At 44.1% G+C, this 25348-nt stretch overlaps 1 protein-coding gene across 4 annotated transcripts in view; it reads right to left on the bottom strand.

Annotated features, from left to right (window-relative positions):
* LOC126759207 (teneurin-a) overlaps positions 1 to 25348 on the bottom strand; it is a 233261-nt gene that overhangs the window by 78127 nt on the left and 129786 nt on the right. For all 4 annotated transcript variants that reach the window (XM_050473899.1, XM_050473900.1, XM_050473901.1 and 1 more), the window contains 2 exons: positions 10217 to 10480; positions 6162 to 6268 (listed from right to left, as the gene is read on the bottom strand). In XM_050473899.1, the coding sequence (XP_050329856.1) occupies positions 6162 to 6268; positions 10217 to 10480 (371 nt within the window). The remainder of the gene's footprint in view (positions 1 to 6161; positions 6269 to 10216; positions 10481 to 25348) is intronic.

The following is a 25348-nucleotide window of genomic DNA, read 5'->3' as shown; positions in this document are numbered from 1 at the left end:
GCCGACATCATGGCTGCTGCCGTTGTTGCTGTCAGTGCAGCACATTTGCATGCGGACTTCTCCAACAGCAGTTACAGCCGCTGACTATTTGTTGCTGCCACATTGTATAACGGACCGTTATGTTAGTGTAGCGCTGCTTTCTAGTTAAGCGTGCTGTTTCGAACGCAGCTCTCAGCTCTTTAAAGCAGTGGAATTGCAAAGGACACCAACAATACGTCTACCTTGGACGGCAGAACTTCACGCTCGGTTTCATAACTCCGAACGCGCGACCTACTCATCCAGCCGGTGCGGGTCGGTGTATGTGTCGGAGATGATTGGCAATGTGAAGGCTGACAGCGTCCAATAAGCTATAGGATGCAATGCGGCTGAAAGTGACCCGAATTCGCTGTCAATTAGAGTAATTGATGGTCGCCACCAGACAAGCGGTTGGAAGGGGCGGGAGGGACAATGGTTACTGCGGATATGCAATTCGCTTATGTCAAATGTATTGATTTTGCGGTGCCAGCGTGTCGAACATGCGAATCTGCATAATTAGACGAATTAGTAAAAACGTGGCAAGGATCCTTTGATGTAACAAGCCGCGGCTGCAAAGCTGACGAAATAACTTGGGAAATACAAGGACTGCTTTCGCATGGAATTTTCGAGAATTTTTTTAATTTTTGTTGTATTTATTATTTTAAGTCAATTTATACCAATTTAGGAATTAAAAAAAAGCCTTAACATCCATTTGAATAATTTATATATTATTAATTCTGTTATATATAAACATAAATGTAAATTGAGACAGAAAGGCACCCGGAAATTGTAATTAATTTCTCCGGGTTAACAGTATTCCGAAAAATGTATTTTGCTAAGTTGGTAGGACTGTCCTTAATTACTATGCCAAATAAGAGCGCGATCTGTCTACCAGTTTGTTTTATTTGCTTACTTCAGAAGACCTCAGTATGGATAAAAATATCGAAAAAAGAATTTGTCTCAAATTTTGTATTTCAAACCAAATTTATTGTGCGAAATCAATGTGAATGTTGAAGAAGGCTTACGGTGATTCAGTTTTATCAAAAACAGAGGCCTACGAGTGGTACAAAGCATTCAAACACGGTCGAGAGGTCGTTGATACATGCCTCGGTCTGGACAACCTTCGACCTCGTCGACTGATGGAAACAATAAAAAAGTGAATGATTTGGTGTTTGAAAATCATGTCACAGTGTCACAGAGATGACAAGAGAGCTCGACATCAGTCGCGAGTCCGTTCGAATGATTTTTGTGGTTTTTTGGCTGTGAGACGCGTTCTTACTTGACTCGCCCCGATAACTCCGAATTTTTTCAAAAACAGTACGATTGTGACCAAACTTAAAGCAAAAATCGCAATGAGTACCATCGATCAACCACCGTATTCACCAGATTTGGCCCCGTGTGTTATTTTCTTGCTTCCCAAACTGAAATTGCCACTCCGTGGAACGCGTTTTCAGTCGATCGAAGAGAAAAAAACCAAATTCGCTGAAGAAGCTAAAGGTCATCCCAAAAAGGGCATTTGAGGACTGGAAAAATCGTTGACATATAAAATAATATATTTGTGAATAATTAAATATTTTGCGTTTTCTATACAATTCTTATTCAACAAAAATTTTCGTAAGCCAAGACCTTTGATTTATTAAATTTTATTTTCAGTGTATGGAGAGGTCAATATGATAATCATATTTTTCTAGCTTTACTTTCAGCCAAACAATAAAATACCGGCCTTTAAATTTCGGAGCTAAAATTAGAAAATGCAGTGAATGCCGTTATACATATTTGTTAAGCAATCGAAGCATTCAAAATAATTCCGTTAAGCAAGTAAACAGGAAAAACAGGGACAAGCAAGGTGCTAAGCTCTTTTTACTCACAGCCCTCGCATAAATTAGCAAACGGCTTCGACTAACAAAGCGTGCCGAAAATAAGCGAATCCCCGCACTGACACCTCCCCTCAGTGGTGGGGCGGGCACTAAATGTCAACGTGACTGTCATTCTGGCAATAAATTTACAACTGGATAAAGTCGCTTACATTTTCTCTGGGATATATAATTTTGGCATCAACAACAAAAACAAAATCATAAACCCTGTACTGTTTGCCCGAGTCGCTGATGACCGAAGCAAGCGCGTCCGTTATGCAAATAAGGAAAACATACGAACACACACATACATATATAACTGTTATTGGGCAGCAGCAAACGGTGGCAGTACAATTCAAAACTTTTGACTATTAAATTTCGTAATTTATCTTTATTTCGATAATTGGGAGGAGGGGGTGAGAAACCCCACTGCTTTAGAGGTGTAAGGGTGCAGCATGAACTTGGGAGCGAGTAATTCGCCTCGCAATGGCTTCGGGCAGTTTTCTTTAGAACTTGCTGACTTCAATATTTTTAAACGCCACAACAAATACAAGCACGAAACGAACAACCAAAGCAACAAAGCAGAACGGAAACTTAACTGTGCCACTGGACGAATAGGCGACATCGCAACCTTTCAGACACACACATACACACAGATATGTGCATTGAGTTACAAACTTTTTGGCATCGGAAGCATTTTCGCCAGAGCACACGTGTGTACTTCCCACTTGGCATGCCTCAGACTCGGCACATTCCTCTTCAACATAATACAAATTCTCTGAGCAAAGCACGTATTGTGAATTGTTTACCGTTACTTGCTGTGAAATCGCCTTTGCTCCCAGTGCAGAGGAAACTCTTATTTTTACCTTCACAACCCTTCAGCTTCTATATTCATATTTGGGATAAGAAAGTGTGTGGCGCTTAAAAGAATAAACACATAGGCGACCTATTTCGCTTGCGCCCGTCTTCACCTCGGTGGCACGGAACACGGACGCCGGGCCACCTGCTGGCGCCTCATTTCAACTAATTACGGTGTTTATGCCATCGTTGTGGTCGTGCGCACATCAACCGCATTTTCATGACACATAAAACAGTGACAACAACAATAACAGTGGCAGTAACAACAATCAGCAGCCAGTCAAAGTAACTGCGAATGTCAAGCGAGAGCATTTCAAACGCACCACATGGCGGCAACCCTTTTTACAACCGTTTATAATGTTACCGCACCATGCTTCGCTCTTTGCTGCTCGCCACGCCGAACTGGAGAGCAGAAACAAACGGAACTTGGCTACATCCGTAGTACAAAACAGCATCTCAAGACGGTTAACATTAAGCTGGTGTTTGGTCGAGGTTGGTAGAGGGGGCTCGAGCTGCGCTCCCCGCCATTTACCGTCGGCCCGGGGGGCAGGTGCTACATTTGTACTTTAGAGGGAAACTTTTCAAGAAGCGTTTGCGTAAAAGTTATTTGGATAATGGCTCAGCACTTTGGGACAACAACATACAAACATGGCCTCACGAAGGTGGCGGCAACATTGTGCCACAATGCGCGCAGAAAGCTGAAACGATGGCTCTGGCCAAAAGTTGTGCGTGAATTTCGTACAAATTATGTGGGTAATGTGATTTATGACGAAGTAATTTTATTAGCGCAGGACAATTTTACTCGCCCGCCTTAAGCGCCGGCGCCGAAGTTGCGAAAATAACAAACAAACAGCGCAATAAGCGATTTGAGCAGAGAAGGAGTGAAGCGAAAATTAAAAGTTAGCACCTCGCCACAACAACAGCGTCGCTAAGATATAGTCGGGGTGGGACAAGTCCCTGGATGATGTTGAGTTGAAGCAGGATAACGTGGAACAGCTAGAGTGGTTGGAAAGGAGTAAAACAGGTTTAACATTTTTACGCAGAACTCTTTAAAGCAACACGTGTTTCGACAAAGAAGAGAGAGGAGAATTCGGCACTTACTTGCCTACATTAATAGTTTTGACAACTTTTATTCTTTATTTGCGCAAAATGAAAACAACGATAAACTAGAGTAGAGTCGCCAACCCAACTCAACTAAAAGCAAAAAAGGTCCTTCTTTTGCATTTCGCTTTTAGAAAATTAAACATCCTCTCTGTGGCATGCACCCTCACTAGTCGACGCGCACATACTCGCCGAAAAATTTGCAACACATTTGTGTGGAACGATTGAAGACAAAAGACGCGCTCCTGTGGTACTAGGGGAGGAGAGGTGGGCACATGTTTGGGAGAAGTGTTTCTCCAAATTCCTGCTGCACATGTTTTGTGGTTCTGGGGTAGCACGCTACAGCATTAGCAACAACAACATAACTTTCGTCAGCAGAAGCACTTTGGCAAATTTATGCTTTGCATCCTCCCTCGCATTTGTCCATTCGCTGCGCCTGCACTGGCATTACGCACCGCCGATTTCATTGCCAACACCCTCCAGCTCACACGCATACTTGCCGCAAACAGCACAGCCACCTGCGCAATGCCAGACTGCAAATGAAAAGATCGAAATTTCCGACTGCACGGCTCCCCTTCATCAGCGATGCTCCCCGCTTTCGCGTCTTAGGTTATTTGGAGTTCTGCCCTCAATTTATTATGTACCACTAATTTCCGAAGATCCAACCACCGAGATTTATCTGTGGCACGTTTGGTACTTTTTACATTGCAGTGATTCACAGTTTGTGACCGCATCGTCATTGATTGAAGCAAAATCCCTCCGCCCGATTCGAACCGCACGCAAGTCTACGCAAAGAGGGAGAACTAATAGAAACAGAGAAAGATTGGTTGCTTAGAACAACGAAATGAAAAGCTTCGTGTGGTCTAGGAAATATTCAAATTTTAAAAAGTTTTTACGCAAATAAATAAAGTGAATGCTCAGATGGTTTTATTCCGAAAAGTCTATGCACTTTAAGGACACTGGGAGAGGTGTTGAAATTCAACCAGAAATAATGATATTAAATTTGGACCGATTATAAACAGCCCGGTAAGCACTAATCCAATAAACCGATGGTACCGATGGGGGGATCAGATTTGAAAACGCGCACGGCTATTCTCCGATTTAAGCCGATGATGACATTGTAGGAAAGTCCGATAGCTTGAAAAGGAATTGCTTCAGCGATTTTTTTGGCTCATTCTTACATCTAAAAATAATTAACGCTTAATTCCTGTGATTCGGTAAGAAAATAAATCTTTACGTAACCCTCTTTGAGTCTTGTTTGGCAAATATTTATGTCAACGAGCCACCACAGATAATGTCCATTCTGTGAAAATTCGAAAGTGGCAAAGGATCCTTTACTGGATCACACACTATTTTCTTGCAGAGAGCGAAGCCAGCCCTCACGGACTGAATTCACCTTCCGTTAAATGAGTACACAGCGGCTTATGAAACGACAATGTCCAAACATGCAAACACTCATTTACATACAGACGGGCGCGGGGAGACGTCGGAAATGTGGTCTGTTCAAACAGAAGAGGCAACAACGGTTGTGGCACCTCATATGAAGTGTTTGCTTTGAATTAGCCTAAAAAGGTATCAGTTTGTATAGTCAAACACGCACACACGCACACATTTCGAAGCACACTCACATTAGAATTCACTGTTTATTTCTAAGATACAGTTATGTAAACAGTGTGGGCTCAGGTGGAAGATGCGTAGTGCACAAGCACACATGCTCGTATGTGAATCCACATGTGTGTGTGTGTGGACGCGAGATGTCTGTCTATTTGAGTGCCTCAGTGTTTGCAAATGTCATTAAATCCCTCTTCGCTTAATTAATGTGACAAAGGCTTGCGGAAAAAGGCTGCACAATGGCTGCCATTACGCTCACCTCGTTATCCGGCAACGCCGCAACGCCGCAACACCGCAACGCATTATCCGATGATATTAAAGCAAATCTGTCTCGGGCTAATGACTTGTGTACCAAATCCGCAAGACCGTAAGCACATTACACTTATAGTTATATAAACGTGTATTCGTGTTCATGTGTGTGTGTGAGTGGATGAGGAGCTTAAATATTCAATTTGCCTTAATAGCCACTGCTAAGCATAAATGGCGGACGCAGAAAGAAAAAATGGTCGGGTAAATTTGCGCTCCAAACTAAATGCACACCAACAACTATATAAGTACCGTTTGTTCCCCATATGAGTCTGTGCGTGTGAGTATAGACAAAGGTATTTGTAGATATTTTCATATTCGTCACTGAATGCATAACTTTTAATTGCTCCCACACACACACACAAGCACGCGCACACGGCGCTTTGCGTGGGTGCGGGAAATTCTCACGGAACTCACCTGCGAAGTAGGTCAACATGGCGCTTAGGACGACTGTTACTAGTATTAAGGCGATACTCAAACATTTCCAGGAACATCGGTGCTGACAGCGCTTATCTATGTGAAACCTGCAAGAGAGAAAACAAAAAGACAAGCATTTTAAAGCAATACAAACACATTTATGGAGTTCACACAGGTGATTATGTGCCACAATGGCTGGAGTGGCAAGAGTATGAGTGCGTGGCAAGTAAGCGCAGAGCGAAGGACAGAGCAACAGGCAAATTAAAAGTAAACAAAATAAAGCGGTTGTCACACATGCCCACCACAGGGTGGCTGTAAGACAGTGGTCGGCCCATCTGCAGTGTATTCTCACTGCAGGAAACTTAACGGCAGTTCGCAGTAATTACCTTAATAGTGTTTATGTGCAGTTTAAGTTTAAGCTGCCGTTGCAGCGAAGATTGGGAAGGATGTACTGATGCGGAGCGTCTGTTGAAGACCTTTCCAACTGAGCGGATGACGAACCAGATCGGTACAAGTCGCTTAAACATATATCTACACTTGCTTGCGAAAGCGTACTCCACATTCTGCTCGGGATCGAATGGAATTTTTACAAGATTTTCATACATTTAACGCCCCTATTTAAGAAAACGGTCACAAAATACAGTCATAAATAGTAATAATTGTCGAAGGCACTGCACCACGTGATCGTGCATACATTAGCGAATGGCCGGTCAGTAGGAGCCAATGGACCATTTCATTCCAGCTTTCCAGCGCTATACACCGAAGCGAATTCATTGCTTTTCTTTTGTCAATTTACCTTAAAAACTGTATTCCGTTGAGCGCATGGAGCTTCCACGTCACCTACCAACCGCAGGTGCACCGCCCAAGTTCTACGTAGCGACGTACGAGAAATTATGCGCTGAAGCGTTTGAGCCTGTGACATTTGTCGTGGTCGCGAGACATGCCACCAAATAACTTATTTGCCTGCCAATGTAGCGGTGAGTGCGCCTATTAGCGCGACGGCAGCGGCAATTTGTGTCAACTGCTGTTGATGCAACTAGCCGGTGTCAAAACAGGCACTAATTTGCATTTCAAATTGTGGAAGAGGAAAAAATGGTGAAAATTGTCAACACTTTGCACCGTTTTATAAGCAGTGTGCTTGCCACATACGTATAGGTAGCTTGCAGCATTGATGCGTCGTCGCGCTGGGAGCTGTGATTGTGGCAAACGGCAATATGCGCTGCTAACGTAAATAACAACAACAATTGCTTGTACGCTTGTCTGGCCCAGCCCAGAAACGCAGTCAACTGTCAGTTGACTGATGGTGCAACGCATTGGCGGAGGCGCGTGAGGCGCGAGGCTGTGATGCGACACTTAACACTGTCTACAACTAATGACCAATTTCCCGTTGTGTCAATAGAGAAGCAAGCCGGCGCACAGCGTTAGGCAACGCCACAAATGCCAGCGCAACATGCAGTGGCAAATAATGAAGAAATTTCAATGCATTATGCCACACTAGCGAGGTGGCAAGCGGCAAGCACTAGCGTGACGGTGAAGTGCAGAGTGAGCGTAGTAACTGATGTGCGACAGGGATGCGTTCGCCTTGCCGCGTCACGAAAATATTACATTACATTAATGTGTTGACAGTGCCGACTTTTTGCGTCGCGCATTTTTTGAACGGCCACACCTACGACGCGAAATCCGCGAGTGCTCCTGCCACAAGAAGTTGCCTCCGCACGTCTTCTAAAGCTAAAAGGTTTCAAATATGACACGAAACATTTGTGAATGCTGCAAAACGGGCTGAGGTTGCACGCTGTGTCACCCACCCACACAACACCGCGAGCGCGGCTCTTTGGAAACAAACTAGCCTGGCGCACATACAAAGAAAGATGGCGAAATGATGAAGTGTGAAAGTGCAACGTGCACATGGTGGTGTTGCACGCACGAGTCGCAAGTGCAGTGCGGTGAATAAGGTGTTTGCAAAGCCATTGGATGTCACTTTGACTTTTGCAACTTGGCGCGGTGAGTAGCGGTTAATTGCCTGTGGGTGGCAACAACGGTGGCAATTAAAGTGGCAACTCTGGCTGCATAACGATGGCTTCGACAGAAGAGCAGTTAAAATTTTAGGTATTCAGTATGATCAGTAACGACTACAATGAAGAGAACCCAAAAGCATCCAGTCTTCTTCTCTGATATGAAGTATTCAAAGAGTAATAAGACAATTCGCCTATTCTATGGATGAAAATGTGGTAAGCTTAAGGACCTATTGGAACAGTGGTAAGTCTCGATTCCTGGTAAATTCATTCGCTCTCTGTATCTTTGTTTTACATATCTCTACGCCCTTCCTAGGTCATGAAACTGCTTGTCCGCTTAAAGGCCTCGCTGCAAAGTATCGCTTTCGGGCATTGAGCTCACTCATTGCATTTCATGTATTCAATTTAATGTTCTGGTTGGTCGTTGTTGCTGTTTTGTTATTGATGCCACTCTTCCTTTGGTGTCGCCTTGCTCGCTCAATAATCCTAGCGAACACGTATTTTTACGGTATTTTAAGCTCTAATTCCATATAAGCACCAACTTAAGCCGGCGATTTTCTGCGCTCTGTCGCCGTCGTCTGTGGTGTTGCAAGTAGCAATTGCCGCATGTGTGTGCATAGGTACTCGCTCGCCTCACTTCGATAACAGTTGTGCGAAGCAAACACAAACTAATCCCGCTTACATCTTAAATCTGGCAATTCTCGTTGATGTCGCTGCTCCGCATCTGCCTCCCGTCGACACCAACAGCACTGGCAAAAGCCGTTGCACTTACATTTATGCCCGACCGATATTCTATGCGCTCAAGCTACACGCATAAACTCTATTTACGGGTGTGTGGCATGTTGCAATGTTGCACAAATAGGTAACCCAACATCCAAGATGCTGCATGCGTGTGCTAAGGTGGGTTTCACGAAACACAAGTAGAACTCTGCTCAGAATTATCCACAGCAACTCGAAAGTTACGCTGCGGCAATTGATCAGCGAGCGTGGGCGGGAAGGAAGATGGAAGGATGAGAAAAATGTCAATTGTAGACCGTAAGCCGAGATCGTTAGTAATGCCATCCATTTGGCTAAGACTTGGCAATAAGCATAATCAACATAAAAATATATTAAGGAGATACGTGCCAAGCAGTGGCACGACTAGCGAAGAGTGTTGCACCAATGCCACTGCCACTACCGGCAAATGCATGCTAAGGTATATTGGCAATACGAGTATTAAAAAGCGCCACGACAGTTATAAATCACTCTACTGGGCTGCTGCAAGATTCTGCCTCAAGGCGTGCCATTGATACGACTTCGGCCGCGCTGTGCAGGATGGTGGCGTTGGCTGCTTCCCACTTAACTTTAATGTGCGTTCGTGCCCCATTTGCCGGAGTTGTAACTTGCATGCAAATGCAACAAGGTGTGAACGCAGTGTGAAGGATAAGAAGGATCACCGCTGCAACGGACTTTGTTCGCGTTACGACGCCATTGTCAGTTGTTGGTGTCTTCGCGCTTGGCTTTGCGCGCAAATGAGAAAATCCGCGCTGCTCACAAATGAAGTTAATGATGATTTGCAACGGTGCAACATCGCAGCATCGCAACGGGGCAGAAGCAAGCGGTGGCTGCAATGGTTGTGGCAATCATAAATGACGGCCGCAAAGCGTACGTGGGTTGGAAGCTTCTTAGTGTCTTGTTTAAAGATTTGCAATATTCTAGCGCCCTTAGTTCATGTTCATATATGCAACACGCTGAGGGCACTTCTCAAATTCTAGTTCAGAGCAAGGTCTTTGTTTGTGGAAAAAAGGAACAGCGATTTCAATTACGCTAACCAAATACAGAGACTCCTCCAGTACGTGTGTTGCAACGTCTATCAGCTACTGGGATGGCGATAAATTGTAAACGGTACTTTACAAGAAAAAACAATGTTGTCAAATGAACTTATAACTTTAAAGTCTTTTGTAGTTCGTCGCTCCTCGCGTTTCATTTTGCCTGGCTTACTCAATTAAAGCCCTTCGGAAGTGCAACGAAAACAATTGGAGCGTGCAACAAGCCAAGACTTACCTGGATGGCGAATATGGCGAGTAGTGCGGTGTGTGCGCTGAGTGCGAGTTTCGCAATGGGAACCCAGGCATCACCAAAGGTTGAGAGCCGCTCATCTGGCAATGGGGTCCGCCAGGTCCATTCATGCCGGGCCCACCACCTCCTCCCGGTACGCCACCCCCGCCGCCGCCACCGCGGTCGATGCCACTGTGGCCCAGCGTGTTATTGCCTGTTGACATACTTTGAGCCATCTGTTGTGGATGCCCGACCGGCATTGGGCCCAATCTGTTGAGAAAGAGAGCAAAAAAGCATATGAAAAACAAATTTAATAAATATTTATTTACGAGCATAAAGTCAGTTGGTCTGCTCATTACACTGTTTGTTGTGCCCCAACTGATACTTATCGACATATTTACAGTAACAGCACCCCGCACACACCCTGTTGCAACATGTGGACGGAGCAAACATAAATACATGCATAAATGCATTAACTAACAACAACAGGGCAACAAGGTATCGAGGGAGTGGAGAGAGAAGAGGAAAAACACAAATGACAGCAGTTGCTTTGGGCACTCGGAAATGGCTCGCTTTTTATTGACGCAAAATACATTTATGCACTCGTAATATGTTGCGTATGCTTTTTTGCATGCAACTTGCAACACGCCGCAGCATGTGTGCGTATGTACTGTACGTAGTAAAAATGGCCATTATGGCGAGAGTTAAGTAAAGCGGAAATTTTAAATTAAAAAACATAAATCAATAGGCTCCCGTGGCCCCGGCGCTCGCTGCCCAGCACCGCCGCAGCGCTGTGCCAACGGTGGCCCACGAGACGCACGTCCGGCGGCGGGGGGCGGGGGGCGGCAGCTGGCCCAGCGCCATTTTCATTGTTCATTGTTGTTTTTATTTACGCTTTTCACGTCGCCATTGTTGCATTTGCGCCGCTAGTGTCGCACTGCCCGGTTATCGCTGCCACATTTGTTTCTCTTGCGCGCCATATTATCGGCAACATTAAACGGATGTGCGCCTACGGCTACGCGGCCACACGATTACAGTTCAATGGAACTTACTACATGTCGCGGGCTTTGCATTTATTTATTTGCGCGCATTGGGGGAAGCAGCGCCGAAAAGCGCACTTATTTGTTGTTCTTGTTGGTATAAAATAGCGAATTTATTTATTACAATTGCCGAGCATTTGCCACAAAGGACTTTCGAACAGATCTGCACTGTTTTAGATTTCAGTGGCCGATTTTCGACGGAAACCTCAGTGGCGATTTTGCAACACATTTTCCGCCATGAAGCAGGTTCACATAATTGCTTAGACAACAGAAGACCGAAATGGATGCTCGAGCAAAGCCCGCTTCTGCAGGGAATGGCAACTTCCACAATTGACAACCATATGTTGCATATCCACATAGCTCATAACTGTGAATGTGCAAGTAAACACACAAATTAAGTCCAATCTCTTTTGAAACTCGGAACCACATCAAAGGTCGAACTTTTATATGAAAATGGTGCAGAAAACTCTGCGCTCTTGCAGTCGAACCCAGTGCACTGCTATAGCATGGCAACAAGGATAAGCCGGTGGCAATATACCTCTCCCATTTGGGTTACTCATGCACTTGCCATCAAAACGAGCTGGTCAGTGCCGAGCAAGTGGTCGTCAACTTCAGTTGACCGCATCGCTCCTTCCTTCCATGCAAAGTTTTGTCAGCTTAGCCGCTCATTTAGGCGGCAGGCTACCGCCAGCCTGAGCTTGGTCTATTACCTTGTGTCCGAGTAGCCTTGTGGCATGTGACCACATCAAAACGCCGGTATATAGTAGACTCGCTTTATGGTCGAACAACTTAATTTAAATTGCTTAAATCTTTTTTTGTTGCTAATAAATCACTAGCGCACGCTCTGACAAACAAGTCCACCGGCCGTCGCACTTATGTGCACACTGCAGTATATAAATAAGTATGAACGTGGGAAGCTAATAAGGGTACTGGTGCTAGACGTCCACCTAGCAGACCCGCTGTTGGCATACAATTTTGTTATAAAATGACTTATGGCTCTTAACGGGCGGAGGGGAAGCGTGGATGATATGCAAATATGTCCACTTGGAATGCCGACTTTTCCATGCTTCATTCAGTTATGCACGTGAAGCACAAATAAGCCCACAAAGCCACGTACATAACTCCACATATGCCTTTGCTTGGTGCGAGCACACACACGTGAGCCCGAGCATTAAGAACGATGGATCAGTCTGTGTGGTAGCATTAATAAATTCGAAGCTATGAATCAGTACAAGTGGCACCGCAGCAGCTGGTCGAACTCAGTTCAGCTGGGTCAAGAGTAGAGGCCTTTGAATTGCTCGCTGGTTTGACGGATTTTAATGACACTTGGTTTACAAACCGACTATTTGTGAAAAAGATGTTCATCGGATGTCAGACTAGAGTAACGGTAGAGTCGAGGATCTGACTAATTGTCGGCTAAAATATATCCAAAGCTAAGCTGCTAAGAGGTTATGAAGAAGACCCACATTTCCCTTCACTCAACAGCGCCCCAATCGTTTCAGAGTTCTCTCACAAAACAAATGGTTTGCTGATGACAAATGAGAGCAGAAGATACAACAATTCTGCATAAGTACAGGCAAATAAATAAATAGAATAATAGTTCATTTCGAATTAGTGCTTAGTTGACCATAGTGTAGCCAATAATCAGCGAGGCATTTAAATTGCAATCACACGCCAGAGGCGGTTGGTGTTCACGCTTATTTGATATCCTTAAACAAGTTTTTGTTTCTTCACGCTTTTCCCCTGTCGTTACGCGGGCGGTGGGTGCATTCAGTCAGCCGGGACCATCATGAATTCGAAATAATCTAAACGAGATCATTTCAATTTGAGTACAATGAATAGGAGGATGGAGTCATGTGTAGAAGTTCACGCAAGTGAGGAAAGTTCTCTGACCGCCATTCACTTGGGAATGGCCAGAAACGATTCTTTTACACATGGCTCAAGCAGCTCACTACTTCCGGTCTTTGACCAAGTATCCTCTGGGTAGCCTAAGAACATCCGTTCGAAGGCGAGATAAAGTGAGAAGGCGAAACATTCCCTACAAGGGTTGTGCGCTGGGTTTGGGACCCGCCACGTAAAAAAACACCCCCAGTGAAGAGCTATAACCAGCCTCGGATGAGAGACCCCCCTTTTGATGACGACCATGGCAAACGAAATAAGGACTACGAATTGAGGGCATGCACCTGGAATGTCCGGTCCCTTAATTGGGAAGGTGCCGCTGCCCAGCTGGTTGATGTCCTCGTAAAAATAAAGGCTGACATCACCGCCGTCCAAGAAATCCGATGGACGGGACAAGGACAGAGACGAGTAGGTCCTTGTGACATTTACTACAGTGGCCATATATAGGGGCGCAAGTTTGGTGGAGGATTCGTGGTGGGAGAGAGACTCCGTCGCCGAGTACTATCATTCACTGCGGTGAATGAACGTCTAGCCACAATCCGCATCAAAGCGAGGTTCTTCAACATATCGCTGATTTGCGCCCACGCCCCGACGGAAGAGAAGGACGATGTGACCAAAGATGCCTTCTATGAGCGCTTGGAGCGCGCTTATGAGAGCAGAGACTTTAACGCCAGGGTGGGCAAAGAAGGTGTCTTTGGCACTACGGTCGGTAAATTCGGCCTCCACGACGAAACATCCCCTAATGGGTTGAGGCTGATTGACTTCGCCGGGGCCCGAAATATGGTTATCTGTAGTACTAAATTCCAGCATAAGAAGATTCATCAAGCTACCTGGCTGTCTCCGGATCGAAAAACTACCAACCAGATCGATCATGTTGTGATACTTCCGTCTCCAGTGTTTTAGATGTGCGTGCGCTCCGAGGTCCTAACATCGACTCGGACCACTATCTTGTTGCAGCTAAAGGAAGGTTCGACGTCGAGAAGCTGCAATCACAACAGACAGCCGAACGATTTTCTACTCGGCTTGCACTCCTGCTCTCTGAGAGCACTCGTCAACAACTCGGTATAAGGGAACTGTGGGACGGAATTTCAAACTCCTTACGTGCAGCTGCAACCGAAACCATTTTTCGGAAAGTGCAAAAGAACAGCTGGTACGACGAGGGCCGTGTCGCAGCGGAGAGAAAACAGGCTGCCTACCTCAACCACTACACGTGCGGGATGGGATAGATACCGATTGAAGTGTCAGTACGAAGAGCTTGATAAGCTGGCCGACAGGGGTAATGCTCGAAAATTCTACGAAAAAATGCGGCGGCTTACGGAAGGTTTCAAGACCGGAGCGTATTCCTGTAGAACCCCCAAAGCATACTTAAATTATGGAGGGAACACTTCTCCAGCCTGCAGGAGAAGGCGAACCCGATTCCCCAATCGATGACGATGGAGCATATTCGAAAAGCAATTGCCCGCCTGAAGAACAACAAAGGGGCAGGGGCCGACGGATTGCCGGCCGAGCTATTCAAACACGGCGGCGAAGAACTGATAAGGTGCATGCATCAGCTTCTTTGTAAAATATGGTCGGACGAAAGCATGCCCAACGATTGGAATTTAAGTGTGCTATGCCCAATCCATAAAAAAGGAGACCCCACAATCTGCGCCAACTACCGTGGGATTAGCCTCCTCAACATCGCATATAAGGTGCTATCGAGCGTATTGTGTGAAAGATTAAAGCCCATCGTCAACAAACTGATTGACCTTATCAGTGTGGCTTTAGACCTGGCAAATCAACAACCGACCAGATATTCACCATGCGCCAAATCTTGGAAAAGACCCGTGAAAGGAGAATCGACACACACCACCTCTTCGTCGATTTCAAAGCTGCTTTCGACAGCACGAAAAGAACTGACCAAACACCAAAAGCACCAAAAGCTCCGTCAGGATCGGGAAGGACCTCTCCGAGCCGTTCGGTACCAAACGAGGTTTCAGACAAGGCGATTCCCTATCGTGCGACTTTTTCAACCTGCTTTTGGAGAAAATAGTTCGAAGAACTAAATAGAGAAGGTACCATCTTCTATAAAGTGTACAGCTACTGGCGTATGCCGATGATATTGATATCATCGGCCTCAACACCCGCGCCGTTAGTTCTGCTTTCTCCAGGCTGGACAAGGAAGCACAGAAAATGGGTCTGGTAGTGAACGAGGGAAAGACGAAATATCTCCTGTCATCAAACAAACAGTCGTCGCATTCGCGACTTGGCACTCACGTCACTGTTGACAGTCATAACTTTGAAGTCGTAGATAATTTCGTCTATCTTGGAACCAGCGTAAACAGGATAACTCTTGCCAACAGGTGCTACTTTGGACTGAGTAGGCAATTGAGAAGCAAAGTCCTCTCTCGACAAACAAAAACCAAACTCTATAAGTCACTCATAATTCCCGTCCTGCTGTATGGTGCAGAGTCTTGGACGATGTCAACAACGGATGAGTCGACGTTGCGAATGCCGCATTCGATGGAAGGATGAGCTGTACGAGATATACGACGACATCGACATAGTTCAGCGAATTAAAAGACAGCGGCTACGCTGGCTGGTCATGTTGTCGGGATGGACGAAAACACTCAGCTCTGAAAGTATTCTACGCAGTACCCGCCGGGGGAAGCAGAGGAAGAGGAAGACCTCCAGGAAGGACCAAGTGGAGAAGGACCTGGCTTCGCTTGGAATATCCAATTGGCGCCACGCAGCGAAAAGAAGAAACGACTGGCGCGCTGTTGTTAACTCGGCTATAATCGCTTAAGCGGTTTCAACGCCAATTAAGAAGAAGAAGAGCTTGTGCGCTCCGAATCGCCTCTGGCGCCTGAGCGGCTATCAGCAGATAGCGGGACATTACACCAAGAGCCAATGTTCAATACATCCTGCCAAGAAGTAAGAAAACTTGCTAGCTACCGAACCAGTTATGATATGATGGTTGCATGTGGTGCAGAGGGTAGCACGCGGCATGCGGAAGGATAATCAATTATTTGCGCGTATTTTGCTTGTGGGATTGTGCGTGACAAAACGTAAACGCGTTGTCATGCCTGAGTGTTTGTGGTTCCAGCCGCATAAGTGTGTGAGGGTGAGAGCCTTTGTTGTGGCCAACCGACGATATTTATTGATTTCTCCGTTTCAATGACTATTCGAGCATTCGAAACCTGTATTTCGTGGTTGCACTCATTACCCCAAATGCAGCTCGAGCATTCACTCAACCAACGCCCTTCCACCTCTTCTAACCTTCTCGTTAGCATTTCCATTACTAATATGTTCAAGTTTTCAAGCTAGACCTAAGATAAGTTAAAGATAAAAAATGTCACATTGACACACCAAGAAAATATCAGTGTTCATTATCTATGTATGTGCATTCTATATATGCACGGAAGTTACACACCATATAAGAACATAAGGGGCGGCCAACTGAAACATAGCAAAAAACAGCTGGAATGTCATAAAGTGAGTCTATGGAGAGAGCAGTCAGTGTAGGCAGCAGCAAAAAGCATAAAACTCGAAAATAAATTTGATAATAGCGCAAGGTCCAGCCCGCCATTGTCCAGGCCAGAGAACAAAATAGAGGGCGTGCAGGCGAGCCGCATCTTTGAAGCAGCGGCCGTCAAAGGCAGTTCAGCCCAGTCAGCAGACCGACCAGCAGTGGACACCGCACCATCAGGACGTTCACAGCAACCAACACGAAACCTTTCGTCGTTTATGCAAACATTATTGAGATAAACGAATTATGAAATGCAAACACAGACGCGGCAGTCTCACACAGCCAGCAGCCACTGGGATAGATAAACGGCAGACATTCAGACGCGCTGCTTTGCATATTCACAAGGGCAGACGTGAGCGGGGTTGTGGCTGGAGTTGAAAGCATTGCCAAACTAACGGACACACTGCGATAAAAGATATTAAAAGCACTGCTCAAGCACATCTATGTACATACACATTCATGCATACACGTATGAGTGGCAGTGCGCGCAAGCACTTTCCGCTCCTTCGCACTCAGCGAGAGCACATACCGGTGCACATATGAGCACAACATCCTAAAAGCGCAAAGTGGAAAAATCTGTGCTCGTAAATTTGTTTACTGGCTCAACAACTCATAAACGCACACATATTAAATTTAATATTAAATAAATGCACCCTCGACGGAAGAGACCCGAGTTTGAAAATTATGCACGCGAATCTACCGTGAGTTGGGCGCTCTCGTCTGATTACACTTTTATATAACCTGCGTAAAAATGTTGCAAGCGCAGTGAACTTTGGCTAACAAACCCGCGAAAATGGCCGCGACTATGCAACAAAGTGGAAAAGTTACAAAGTCGCTGTCTTCAGCGTCTACAAGACCGATGCGTTCACGGCGCTGCTTAGCTTTATTTATTTCAGAAAAGAAGTCCCGAATGCACCCTCGCAGACGCCGCTTTAAATTGGTTCTAATGCCAACAGGCGACGGAGCGTGGGCCGAACGCCCTTGCATATGCGAAATATCCAAAATATGTGCACCATGTAGAGCATAAAGGCGGCGTGTATTGCCTGCAGCAGATAAATGCACACAAAACAGGGATGAGAAGGTCACAAGAAGCACAGGCGAGAGTTCGCTTGTCAGCCGACTTCTTTGTGGCCTTCAGTGCGCTGACGTATATCCATAACTTCCTTTAACAAATCGGATCGTTGCTACTATAATAAAGGCAGGCAATGTGTCAGCGAAAATAGGCGCCCACACAACAACAACATCGCGCTTCCGTCGTTTGGTAAAAGCCAAAACTCCAGCCGCGCCAGTTGTTCTTCAAAGCATTTCCTGCGGTTGTGTCTATTGGGTGCTTGAATACAAAATCGTATAATATGCATATGTATGTGTGTAAATATTTAATACAAGTTGTAGCCAGCAAAAACTTAAAATATTGCAACTTTTTACAGGCCCTTTTTGCGATCCGTACATTACCCTGCTAGCGGTGGTACCCTTCTCTGGCCTTCTGGTAAGGCATCAGCAGTTAGACGCTACATACTCGCGCAACACAAAAATTGTGCTTGACTGGTCACCCCGCACAACTTTCCATTCATCCCACTCGTGCCCCCGCTCCCTGAAAGTTGGGGAATTAATTTTTCCGAAGCAAGCAATGAGGGCGAAAAACCATGTTTTCTTTTGCCAAGTTGGTGGTGAATTCCGCCGGCAGTTGTGTGTTTTCATAGAAACCGCCGGGCGACTAATAACACCCGCAGGGACTCAAAACCAATAAAAGCGCTTCGAAATATGCGCAACAACAAAAATGTGTAATAAGAAAATAGGCAACAAAGCAAAAAGCACAGTGTGAATGCAAAACGAAGTGAAGCAGTGGGGCAAATGATCAAAGCGAAAACACGTGATTTGTATATGTACATATGTATGTACATAAATATAATCTTATCAGGAAGCAGAAGGGAGGGGGAGTTCATTATTTGAGCAGAAAGTTGTTGATAATGGAAACATTAAATATTTGAAGATGACGAAATGTGCCGTCAACGGTGAGTATTTATCGATCCGAGGGAAAATTTAACACTTAAAATAGACAACAACAATGGAATATTGGCTTTGCCCACCAAATCAGTGTTCTAAGCCTATGTAAACATTGCAAAAGAAACTTTATAGAATTGTTCCCAAATACCTTCCTATGACCAAATATATGCAAGGTATCTTCCAGAAACCTCGGTAAGTTGTGGCGGTGAGATGATTTGTGAGTTCAGCAAGACTTTCATCAACACTTTAGACCTCAAATATATTTACAACTGAAATTTTGCCTCCTTCTAGTACGTACCAAGCTTCGTGGAGGCTACTGTTCTCTTCCTCTTCGTCATTATGCTTATTAGTAAAAGATTGTTGGAAATCTTTTCATGTCCCTGTTTGATTACGTTCACTTACATATGTATGTATGTATTTATGCAATCCACATACACTTCTCTAAATTAAATTTTATTATTGATGTATCGTTGAACTCCCATAAACAAACGCACTCACCAGCAGCATTGAATTAGAGCCAGCCAGCCGCACCCTTCTTTACAGTTAAACTCAATTAAAATCGTCTAAGCTAATAATGGCCTGACAACCTCGCCGACTTCCATATTTATTTATTTATTGTGATAAAAATTCAATTCCGAACACAGCGAGTGGTATTTGACAACAAGAACTGAAGGCAAGAAGAGAGCGGCGTGTTTGCTTTGCAGTAACTAAAAATATTTCAAATTCATTTATTCCAGCATAATCATCGACAACAATGGTGACAGCACGAAGAATAACAAACTGGTACGGCGATACCAAGCAGGCTTAGCAAAAGAATAAGGGGAGAGTGGCGAAATCGATGGGTGTTTAGGCACAACACAGCCAAAATCTACGCGCTTAAGGGTGTTGTGCGACGCGTAGAAGATTTGCTATCGCTGAGTTCATATTTTCGTGTACTCAATATTTTTAATATTTTTACTGCATTTTCCGAATGCCGGCCAAGGGGTGTAGATCCGCAGAAGGCGTATAATAAGTGGGCGTGTGTGCACGTCGAAATGATATATTGCAATCGTGACACAAATTAGATTGCAAAGTACTATGGGGTTATTATGCGTAGTTAGTTCCATCAGATGAGAAAACCCACCACCGACGCCATGGCCACCAATAGAAACAGCAACAAGGGCGTGAGGAACGGGAACTACTTCCCACATGGTTCGAAACTAGTTCATTTCAGAATCGTCTGTGGAGAGTGTGTGTAAATGCATTCCTAACCATCAAATAATGAAGGTCAGCCGGCAAAGCTCAAAACTAGTAATAACTCTTAGCACCAAAAATCAGCAAGATACACACAATAAATAATCAAAATAACCACAAGGATATGAGTTCCAAACACGCTGGCAAAGCTCTCAGCCGCAATTGTCGGGAATGCTTATTCGAGTTTGGGATTCTTTTAGTAAAACTAGACTGTGCCCAGAATTCTCAGGACTGTCGAATTTACAAGTTGAGAACCGCTTTCTCAGACCATGATTCCTTGTTGTTGTTAAGTTTAGAGTGTCACATTCATTTTGCCTTACGGGTCTACATTTGTCTATAGGGTAAATTATGTGTATTTGTGTCAGTTAGACAACAACAATAAAAAGTAAATAAGCCAACATTTGTAGTTGTTGGAAAGTAATTGCTATATTTTTCGAATATTTCGCTTCATTTTCATTGACGAATGCTCCATAGATACATCAACATTGCTCGCCGGCACTGACTGCTTATTCATACATACATATTTATTGGCTAGGCAATGTTGACCGAAGGCCTCTTGCGCTTTATGAAAAACGGCTTTGCATTTTTAGTCCCTGACTCATTAAAATTCGGCCAGCTAAACCACATATGTATGTACACTGAAAATTAAAGATTCATGAGTCACATGTCTTCGGCTGAGAAGTGCTCACTTGTATTCCCTTTTAGCCGCTGAAGGCGGCAAGCATTTGTTTGTAAATGTGTTTGCACCTATGTACGGCCGACTGTCAGCTTATGTACAGATCTATATATCTACTTGAATGGCTGGCGTATTGCTGCTCGTATCGGCGTTTTATTAAAAACCCTTTCGTGAGATTTTGCAGCATGACAGCGCGGCATATGTTGTCTGTTACCGAATTCATGCGTGCATATTTTTTGCTTCCTGGAAGTGTCGGGTTACCATTTTGGTTTTGCACTCCTTTCACTTGAAATAGATATTGTTTTTGTACTGTCAGTTGGCATCGCCTGAAGTGAACAACTGGCACCCAGTGCAAGAGAGCGCAATATGTGTCCGCTATTTACTCTAAGTAAGATTTCAAATAAAGATCTGCTGTCTGCAGCTGCCGCACTAAGCGGATTTACTTTCCGTTCAATAACAAAACCCTTACATACATATACACGTGCACACAGCCATACAAACGCATAATGCAATTTTTACATTAATCGAAAGACTCAAGAGCATCAAGTGGCACCTCCTCAAGGATAATTACCTGAGTGAACAATGCCAAAAAATCGTCATTATATCAAGAGTTCCTCCGAATTTGTATACCACACAACTTTAACAACTTGACCCAAAGGTAATAAATAAATTTGGTAGTTTCTAGCCAATCACTGTCTTAGAATGAAACCCCTTGAAACACTTCTATCGTCCTTAAAGAAAGTTATTTTCCCGCCAACAAATTCAGAGGGAAAGTTTGCAATCGGAATAGTTTGCACTCTCGTTCGGCATTTGAAAGAATTTCATCTCGAATGAATACGTGAAGCAGAGTTTTGGATCGCATATCTCCTTTGTGGCACTTTTGCAATCGTTGAATGTTCAGCGCTTCGCAAGCAAAGGCCGCAAAGTGTGCATGTGACCACATGTAGGGATTAGTGGACACGTTCATGAGTTGATGTTATCATGCCACAGGCCGCATACGGCACGTACTGTCGGCAGTCCGTTATTGGTGCACCGAACATTCCGCCAAAAATATTAAAAACGACACAAAAGTATAAGCTAGGTAAGGAAATAAAACCCGGGCCCTTGTGCTACTGTACCCCTGGCAGGCATTTCGATTATGCACGCTGCTTCACACACGCTGTTTTGGGACACAAAATCACCGCATACATTGTACGCGTCGGCAGAGCAGAGCTCGGTTTGGGAAGCACTTTCCGATGGGCGAACCTATCGACCGAGCGAACGAACAATGGATTAAGATTTGATCTCCCTTCGCAGCTTCTATACACATATGCACGAGCGAATGTGTGTGCATGCCACTTTGCGCACGTCACCCTGTGGTGGCTCACTATGCGATCGCTGTGGACGTGTTTTCATTCAACTCAAAGATCTCAAAGATTGTACCCAAGTCTATTGTTCGAAATACCGTCATTGTTGTTGTTGTTCTCGATAAGATACTGACATTTTAAGTTGCTTTTGTTGGTGTTGTAATAGGACAGGGTATAGAATCCGTGTTATAGAAATACGACACAGTTGTATTTGTTGTTGTTGGCGCTGATCAAAAGCTGTCAACGGAACGCTTACTGCTAGAGCACAACAACAAGCGGCCGCTAAATTGTATGGGAAATTGTTAAGAAAGCAATAATGCGTCAAACATCGGGTTGTTGTTGCCGCCGTTGTTGATACTCTGTAATTATCTGTGTGTACCAAATGCCGCCGAGCCACACACACACGAGCACATTCGTGTATACGTATGTCAGTATGCGTACAATTAGAGAAGAAGCGAACAAAAGCCTGTTAAACCGACTCTCAATGGCGAATGCTACACTCGAGTGCGACGCGTTGGCAGTTAGCGGCTCCTCGCCACCGAGTGGCATTTGAGGTTGATACAATGGAAAGCGTTCGAGTGCTGCAGTCTTTGTTGTGATTATTACAGCGCAAGTGTGCAGCGCATAATTAAAACAACTGCAGCAAAAACAACAACCCACATCATTCGTATTCCTTAAGTGCGTGAAGATCACGAAAATATATTGTTTCGCGCTGAAGCTTTGTGTTAGAGTCCAGTTTTTCCTCTTCAACTTCAAGAGTACTAAGTGCGTGGCGAAGAGCTGGCCAGTCATCCTCCTACTGCTATCTACACGCAATTAAATTACCATAATTTCGAGTTATAACACATATTCAGTATCCCTCAAGTGTGCCTTAGCCTTAAAACAGAATCTAAGGCCGAAAATTGCGTGGTTAAACGATACGAGTAGAAGTTTGGTCGAATTTCGTCTCTCTGCGTCTTGGTATTGCTGAGTTCTAGCATTGCAGATGAGGAACAATCTGTTACTTTCCAAAAGGTGTAAATACTGGATGGAAGCCGCTATTAGGCTAGTAGAAGATGTACGTGGAAAAGAGAGGTTCTGAGCAGATGGTTAGCACATAAATACATCACGAAAGTCATAGCACTATTGGTGCTGTGAGGTAGTGCCAAAGTGCTATCACCCAGAAAACAATTAATCTAAATAAGTCAAATTTAGCAAAGACGTCACATGAGTCTCTCAAACTTCCATTTCATTCTCACTCTACAGTGTGGAAGAGCACAAAAATCGGACCATGTCCCACATAACGGTTAGTTCCAATATAATAGAATTTAAAGAATAACGGCAGTTAAAACGGAGACGCAAGTAAGTTCTTATTTGGATAACATCCGTACTCTCTTCCATATCCGTGCTTTGGTTTGAGATTCGTGAACTATTTTGAAAATGAAGCCGTATACTTGAATTCCCTGAATTTATGTTAATATTGTACTTAAAAGTAATATGTTATTTTATTATCCGCCCACGTTGTGCGGTTGTCTCCAGTTAAAATTCATCGAAGTCTGAATGAACGTACATATGTATGTATATAACTACAAATTCACAGAAATCCGGGACTAAAATAATTCCAGTTTATCTCAATACGGTTGATGAATACCAATTGAAAATTGGAAAACTAGAAGCAGCCGCAAGTGGCGCCTGATTTATTGAGTGAAAAAATGTCAATGTAATGTCTCGGCAACTTCAATGCTCAAATCGTGACTCACGTGACGTGACGTGATCGGTTTGACACTTTATGTTCATCATCAAATGTGTTATAAAAATGTCAGCATAGAGAAAGTGTGAACAAAATTTTAACTTGCACCGAATGCATGGTTGCCAGGGGCGCTAACAGTCCTCCCTTTACTTTTACTGCCTTTCCTTTTCTGGACAATATTGATATTCATAAGTACCAGAGAATGAAACACTGCTAATTCTTGGCACAAACACTCGTGGTTTACGTTTCTTGTTAAAATTATTAAGATGTCTTTGCTTTCCATTCGCTTATAAGCCGCTTTCAATTTCATTGTATCCATCTTACCATTCTCAGGTTGAGAAGTGGATCAGTGTGATATTTGGCATATCTTATTTGCCACGTATTTCATTAACTTCCACTCAAAAACACTTATTTACACAATTACAAACACGTGCTCTACCTCTCGTCTGCCCATGAGGAGCCCACTCCCTTCGACTTCCTTTCTACAGCCTCATTAGCGTTTGGAAATTTGAATATCCCCCAGTAAATGCCAAAATCCAGAAACAAAATATTGACAAGGCGAAAGAGAAAGAGAAAAAGTGTGGAATTCGGAATTTATGTGTCTGCTTTGAAACGCTATTATCGGCTCTCGGCCGTTGTGTAGACATCAACACACAATGGCGCACTCTCCGCAGCAAGGGTAGATTTGGTATTACTCGCGGTAGCAGCTCACGACCGCAAATCAGACAACACATTGCCCTTCTCAGGCGTAGAACCATTCGAAAACTGCGTCCATGGGCCAACAGGCGAAGGTTGAAAGAAGAGGAAGAGGGCGGCAAACAAAACAATCGTTTGCTGTAGGACCAAGGGTCGCTTTTGTTGTTGTGAATACGGCTTTGTCTCAGCGCCTAAATTTATGCAGCAAATAGCCAACAAATTTTAAACAAAGGACCATGCTCACAAACTGACAAACCAATAGCACCCGGGGGTATTTAAGCAGCCAGCGAAGTTGCTTCGGCATTTTTATTACGCAAACTGACTTCAATTTCTGGTGATTTTTCATATTTGTGCTTTTCTTGGTGCTCTTTGTTCGCGGTTTCATTTATTTGGCGGGCCATGATAGCAGAAGAACCTTCATTCTTGATTCAGCCATTGAACCGTCTCTACTCGGCTGACGAGTGTGAGTAAACAATTTGCAAAGACAATTTACAGCTTCGTATTATTTATATGCTTAGATCAAATATCAACTCGCTTCGACGGGACCAAACAATTTACACCAACACTTCTATTTGAGCGCTTTCGTCTGTCTGAAGAAATTTGGAACAATTCTTCACTATTTTAGTTTACGTTGGTTTCGTTGAAATTTCTATTTTTCTGGTAACCTTTTTTCGATTTCCAGCGCTCTGAGAACCACCTGTACCATTCTTTTCTGATATCACTATCACCCGAGCAATTTTGAAAGACTTTAAAATCAAAAGAGATTGTTTGTTAAAATAACCCGCTAATTTTTTCCCGATTTACTTGCAACTTACCTACAAACGTTCATCTCAATAGATTATATTGTTGTTATTTAGACAATATATACTCAACTCTTCCAGAATCTCTGCGCACTAAATCCACCGATTGAAGGTCTTATGTCTTTTCCTACTCGTTATTTTTGCTTTAATGAATTCTTTTTACTTCAGTTCACTTGTTTAAAGCCGCGCTGTTCCACATCCCTCTAC

The sequence above is a fragment of the Bactrocera neohumeralis genome, chromosome 5, assembly GCF_024586455.1.
Source record: "Bactrocera neohumeralis isolate Rockhampton chromosome 5, APGP_CSIRO_Bneo_wtdbg2-racon-allhic-juicebox.fasta_v2, whole genome shotgun sequence".
In the NCBI taxonomy this organism is placed as follows: Eukaryota; Metazoa; Arthropoda; class Insecta; order Diptera; family Tephritidae; genus Bactrocera; species Bactrocera neohumeralis.
Note: the sequence above shows the minus strand (reverse complement) of the source record. Positions and strands in the feature narration are given on the sequence as shown.